Below are 7712 nucleotides of genomic sequence, written 5' to 3'. Positions count from 1 at the left end.
TTATAAAATAAATAAATAAATATTAACTTAAATATTAATAAAATAAATTAAATAAATAAATAATATAAAATAAATAAACATTAACTTAATATTAATAAAATAAATAAATTAATTAAATAAATATTATAAAATAAATAAACATTAACTTAAATATTATAAAATAAATAAATTAATTAAATATTGATAAAGTAAATAAATTAATTAAATATTATAAAATAAATAAATAAATATTAACTTAAATATTAATAAAATAAATTAAATAAATAAATAATATAAAATAAATAAACATTAACTTAATATTAATAAAATAAATAAATTAATTAAATAAATATTATAAAATAAATAAACATTAACTTAAATATTATAAAATAAATAAATATTAACTTAAATGTTAATAAAATAAATCAAATTTAATATTAATAAAATAAATTAATAAATAAATATTATAAAATAAATAAATATTAAATTAACTGTTAATAAAATAAATTAATTAATTAATTAAACATCAATAAGAAATATAATAAAGTTTAAATAAATAAAATAACTAATTATTATATATTAATATAATATATTAAATTAATTAATTAATTATATAATTATATAATAATAAAATAATTAAATATAAAAAATTAGTATATATATATATATTGATAAACTGATTATAGATAATTAGTATTACAAAATACAACAATAAATTAATTAAATGATAAAAATATTACACAAAATAGTATATAATGAAATAATAATGAAATAAAATGAATTTTTATAAATGATTTTATTATTATATTTACTATATTTAAAAAGTAAATTGATTTATAAACTGATATAAAATTAATATTGTTAAATTAAATGTTTATATATTAAATAATAAAAAGTGATAAATAAATTATAATTGATTTTATATAAATTCAGTAAAATAATAAATTAAATGAAAATATTAAAGAATATATTAGTTGTTCTATTAGAGTATTTAATGATAAAGTAAATTAATTATGTAATTAAGTATAAAAAATATAAATAATAATTATACATATATAATACATTATTACATGATTTTTACAATACTATAGAATATTAACAAACATTAATAAGGGTAACATTTTGTGATAAGAAACAATAATTAATCCAATTGGAAGTGTTGAAATTATATTTTATTAAAAATATTTTTTTATTTAATTTATTAATCATTATTATTGCAATAATTAAAATTATATGTTGAATAAATTAACCTATTTTATATTTTATAACACTTATTTTATTGATTTTATTTATATTATTTATATTATTTATATTATTTATATTATTTATATTATTTATATTATTTATATTATTTATTTTATTTATTTTATTTATTTTATTTATTTATTTTATTTATTTTATTTATTTTATTTATTTTATTTATTTTATTTATTTTATTTATTTTATTTATTTTATTTATTTTATTTATTTTATTTATTTTATTTATTTTATTTATTTTATTTATTTTATTTATTTTATTTATTTTATTTATTTTATTTTATTTATTTTACAAATTTAATATATAGTCAAGTCAATTTAAATAAATAATTTTATTTTATGTCCTTTATTTAATTTATGAATTAAGTGTATTTCAGATTAAACTTTATGTATTTTATTAATTAAATTTTTACTTAATAACTTATTATTTTAATAAACTTAAATTTAATTTTTCTCTTTTATTTTACAATATATTGTATCTTAAAAAAGTTTACTTTAAAATAATTTATTAAAAAAAAATTGAAAAACTTTAGAGATTGTTAAAATATATAAACAAAAAAAAATTACTTATGTGAGCAATAATATAATATTTTATTACAGCATCGCTTCTACTAAACTTCGGATCAATTTATATTTTGTTGTCCTTTTTTTTTTTTCCAATCCTTTTTATTTTTATTTTTATTTGTTTCATTGAACTTAAGCGTATCAAGTAATATATATCTTATTTTAAGAACAAAAAGTTATAAATTATTAACATTAATTCCAGGGATATTTTTTTAAAAATTGAACTTTATAAATGATGTAGTTATATTGAATTATATTTAAAAAAATTCTAATTTCTTACATGTTTATGTCTTGAAAATATTAAAGAACAAATGAATAATAATATAAAGTAAAATATTACATAGATCAATAAATGACCTTTTATAACTTTCACTTTATATATTCATTATCATCCATGGTACGTATTAGTTATGAATAAAAAAAGCGCTTAAAGTATTAACTTTTGTATGTGTAATTAATCCATCTCAAAAAATTAAAATTTTTTTTATGGTCAGACAAATAACTTAAGTTTAACTTTAATAAATATACTCATGGTAAAACAAGATTAATTTTTATAATATACATAATTTATTATCATTTTTATGTATACATAAAACACAGAAATATATATACAAAATGGCATACGTAAATGTATACTATAAAAAAAAATTGTATACTATATAATTATAATTTTTGACTCAAATAATTCTAAATATAAAACATAATCATGAAAACAAAAAAATACTGAATCTTTCATAGTGGATTCTTTATATAATTTTTCTATTACTGTTGTCAAGACTTTAGTATTTTATAAATGTTATGCAAGCACTTGCATGATATATATATAGCAATTCACTGCTATGAATTACTAAAAAAATACAAATTAAACCCTATATTTCAAATTATTTTTTTTTAAATAATTTAATCTTTTATTTTGAAATAATATTATCATAAAAAGTTAAAAATATAAATTAGAAAATGTACATAATTTTATAATATACTATATATCACATTTTATATTCATAATGAAAAAAAATGGATAATGAATACAAATATTACAATTTAAATATAGGAAATTAAATATCATAATATACAAATAAAAATGTTAGGGTTCATCGTTATTTAAAAGGTATATTTTTATATTTAAAAAAAAATGATTTTTTTTAAATTTTTTTAGGTTAAAACCTTTGTTTATGTTTAATAAATGAATATAAAACTTAAAATATATTAATAAAATAGGAGATTTTTTTTAATAGAATGAATATAAGATATTCACTGTAGAATATTTCTTTTAATTTTTTTTTTAGATGTCATTATAATTTTTTATAAAACATATTTATAAATAATTATATATCTTGTTACATATTAAAACAGAAAAATTTAATAATATGATGTAGTAAGAACTAATATATAAAATTGTTTGATATTCTTATTTTACTATTTTGCTAAACAAATTTTTTTTTGCACTTAATTTTGTCTCCTTTTCCAAAAGTTGTAAATATTTTTTTACATTATAACAAATAAGAATTCCAATCATTCAAAATAAACAAATTATCGATTTAAAATAAACTAATATATATTTAAAGTTGCAAAAGTATATATTTTTAACAGTCACTTTTTAATTTTCCCTATTCCTTTTCAGTGCTTTTAAACAAAAAATGTGATATACTATTTTAAAAAAATATATCTTCCTGTGATATAAACTTGGTATCCAAAAATTCTTAACTGAAACTAAAAATAATTCTTAAAGTTTTTAATATCCTAAAAAATTGGTATATTTTTAAGATATAATCTACTTTTCATATAAAAATTTATAATTAAAAAAAAAAGTAACATATAAACCGTTGGAATATATTAATGTGTTATGAAATTTTATAAACATAGAAAAAAATAAAAAAAATATTATAAAGAATACTTGAGATATTTTAATAATATGAAAAATTATATTTCTTAATTAGAACAGAATAGTTTCACAAATAAATTTAATTAATAATATATTTATATTTTGTTCTTATATATACAAAAGTTTTTATATATCAAAATAAAAAAACAATTTCTAATATTAGGTAACTCTGATTATTATCTCATAAATATATCGAGTTTATTTTCGTAAAAAGAAAAGAGAATTATGAAAATGAATAATATTTTTTTTTATGGTTTTAAATATTTCAAATAAGTGGATTTGTATTCTTTAACTTTTTTTTAAACTACTACTATTTGTTACTTGGACTATTTTATATTGGTCTAACAAAGATTAATTCTCTATTAATTTTCACCAATATTATAATTTTTACTATTTTCGTTATCAATTACTTATAATTTATATATATTATAACGTTTATTTTTATTTTAATTGCTTTTACGAGGAACTGAAAATTTTGTAGTAAAATGAAATTATTACTTTTACAATTAAAATTATTTTAGTATAATTAAACATATAAAATAAAGATGTTTATTCAAAATATTATTTTATATATATAAAAGAGTATTATTTTCATATCAAAATTAAAAAAAAAAATTATAGATTTTTATATGTGTAGTATGTTGCTACACTTATCATTCTGTTTATATTTTGATTAATTTATGCATAATTTCATAAAAATGTAATATTCATAGCTTGATTTGACAAATTTTTATGTTTATACAGTAATTATAACTTTCAATTTTTATATGTTTAATTATGTATTAATATTATATTCCATTAATTCGGTCTTTAATTTTCATTATTTTCTTTTGTTTTTTTTGTCAAATCTTATTGATTCTTAATCTTCATATAAATGCAAATTTCATTTTAAAATGGATCTTATATTTACCTATAATTCATATTTTTTTTTTATTTGTACATAAATGTACAACAATAATTAAGTATTTAGGTTATTATTTCAATTAAAAATTGGTGTATTAAATAAAATTTGTATATTCTATAAACTAAATATATTATTAGTTATCTTTATCATATAGTTTCTTTTTATAATAAATTTATTTAAAATAACTTCTTTAATTTCATCTAAATTATATTTTTTTTTATATTTTTCTTTTTCTTTTCATATGTTTCTATATTTTATGTTAATAATTTTTATAACTATACTTTTCTTCAATATTTATTTTTTTCATTTCTAAATTCTTAAAATTTTTTAAAAATTTCTACACCATGTAACTACAATTTTTTTTTAAATAACTTTTTCTTTTAATGCATTTTATTTTTTTATTTCATTCTAACTTTTTTATGTTCATTAGAAATTTTTTCGAGTAATGTGTAAATTTTACATTCAGCATCGTTTAAATTTTTTAATGAAGATTTTTCCTTTTCTATTTTTTTTATCTTATTCATTGTGCAACCCTTATCGTTTGTTTTCAAATTACTTTGGCATTTTTTTATGCTATTTTTATTTATGTAAGATTTGTTTAATATTGAATTATTCTTAATATGCAAATTATTCAAGGGTTTTATTTTACTATTTTTTTTATTTATTTTTTTTTTTAATTTAGAAAATTTATATAAATATTTCTTCAAAAAATGAATGTCTTTTAATAAATATTTTCCTTTTTTCATTTTCATTGTAATATTAATATATATGTATTTCTTTACTTCTTTTATTAATTTTTTGAAATTGTATAAACATTTATGTATTTTTATTTTTTTACTTGAAGAACCATTTTCTTTTTCATTAAATTTATTTTGTATTTTTTTTACTGTTAAATTATCTCTAGTATAAGTATCATCATTCTTTTTTTCATTACTAGAACATTCCATTTTTCTCAAATTCATTTTTAATAATTCTCTTTTCTTGTTTTTAGTAGAGTCTTCAATATTAAAGTAAAATTCTTTTTTCTTATAATCTTCACCAAATATATTATTATTCATGCTTTTTGTATTATAAACTGTATAATTATTCGTATTTTTTTGAGATGTAAAGTTAGTTTCATCCAAAGAATTTTCATTTAAATTATCTGCATATATAAAATTAAATTTTATTCTTTTGTTGAATTCAAATAAACTTTCTTTGTTATGTTTTCCTAATTTATTCATTATATTTTTAATACTTTTTTCTTTTTTAATTTTTCCTTTATTTCTATAACAAAAACCCTCTAAGTAGCTATTCAGAATATTATTACGTCTTTTTTCCTTGATTTCTAAATTTTCATTTAACAAATTATTTTTCATTTTATGTAATCTCATTATTTTTTTTTCACCTACAAATCCTCTTTCTTTTATTGAATTATATATTTTTACTTTGCTTAAACTTTGTTTATATATCTCTTTTTCTGTTACGTTTTCATTAATAATATCAACTTTTTTTTTTTGTATCATATTAATATTTTTAGAATTAAACATATAATACTTTTCCTCCCTTTTTATGTTATTTTCTCGTTTAAAAATTTTCTTTTTCTTTTTGTAAATTTTTTGGTTAACACTTTTACTATTGCCTTCGCTTTTTTTTATAGTTGTTTCTCTTTTTATTTTATTTTCCGTTTTAGTATTTTCTAAATTTTGATCAATTTTCTTTTCAACACCAATTAATGGTTCATTTACTTGTTTTCCCTTTAAATTCATTGATGCTCCATTCTTAGATATTTTACCTTTTTCCTCAGTTCTTTTAATTTTAAAAATTTCATTATTTTTATTTACTTTATAATTATTTAAAAAATTTAAAGAAGAATCAAAATCAAAATTTCTCCGCAAACATAATATATCGCGTTTAATTTGATTTACATTTTTTTCATATAATGTAAATATATTATTGAAAAAATAATTAGTATCTTTTAAAATAGACTTATTTTTCCTAATATTTTTGTGAAAATCAAAGTTTGAACAATCTAATTTTTTAATTTTTTTACAACTATTTCTATAATGTTCACCCCCATTATTTGTACCAAATTTAAATTGACCAATATTAAAATCATTATTTTTTTTTTGCAAGTTTATTCTGTTTAAAATTTTTTTTGAGATACTGTCATTTAAACTGTTATGATACAATGTATTTAAATAATTGAACTTACTATGTTTAATGCCTTTTGATATACTATCTAATAAAATATTATTATTTAAATTATAAAAACTTTCATAATTTTCATTAGAATAACTTTTTTTATGAATAAAATATTTCTTAAAAGAATCGCACAAAGTTTTATTTAAATTGCTATTACAAAAATTAATGTTTAGTTTATCATTATGTTTTTCATTTAATAAGTTATTGAATTTGTTTTTTACTTTTATTAAACTATAATAGTAATTAATTCCTTTTTTATTTCTACTTTCATATGTGGTATTATTATATTTTCCATAATTTAAGTCATCGAAAGGATGAACAAAATTTTTTTCTGATTTATTTTTATCCCTTTTTAAGTGTTGACTAATTATCTTTCCCTTAAAATTTAAAAAAATTTCATGACACTTTACATTATTTATTATAACTAAGTTCTTTGTGTCTTCGTTTTTTTTTAAATTTTTATTGGTACATAGTTCGTTACTATTTTTTAATAAAATAAAGTTTTGTGTATTTTTTCCATCCAGAAGTATTTTACTTGTATCTTCAATAAGACTTTTTTGCTTTTCTTTTGCAAACTTTTTGTGACAAATAACAGTATTATTTAGACTAGTATTATGAGATTGTTTGTTTGTTTGTTTTTTAAGACTTCTTAAGTTGGATTCATAGTTATTATCTTCAAATTCTTCTATTTTTTGTAATTTTATGAAATTCATTCTGTTATTTTTTGTATTTTAAGACACAGATATTACTTTTTTTTATATTTAAAAAACTTTATTTTTTATATTTTAAGATATATTTTTTTATTTTTCCGCTTAGTTTTTTTGAATAGGAAATTAAATTTCCCTATAAGGTGAACAGAAGGTTGTTTTTAGTTTTGTTACACTATATTCTTAAGGTTAATATGATACACTTTTTTCTTGTTTTAATTATATATTTTATTAA

General features: G+C 14.9%; 1 protein-coding gene across 1 annotated transcript; it reads right to left on the bottom strand.

Moving 5' to 3' along the window:
• Positions 1-4984: 4984 nt before the first annotated feature.
• Positions 4985-7483, bottom strand: PRELSG_1268900 (hypothetical protein; the record flags this gene model as incomplete). The annotated part of the gene is made up of 1 exon (XM_028678509.1): positions 4985-7483. The coding sequence occupies one exon, from the start codon at positions 7481-7483 to the stop codon at positions 4985-4987; it is 2499 nt and encodes an 832-aa protein (XP_028534792.1).
• Between the last annotated feature and the right edge of the window lie 229 nt (positions 7484-7712).

Source organism: Plasmodium relictum (genome assembly GCF_900005765.1).
Source record: "Plasmodium relictum strain SGS1 genome assembly, chromosome: 12".
NCBI classification, from domain to species: Eukaryota; Apicomplexa; class Aconoidasida; order Haemosporida; family Plasmodiidae; genus Plasmodium; species Plasmodium relictum.
Note: the sequence above shows the minus strand (reverse complement) of the source record. Positions and strands in the feature narration are given on the sequence as shown.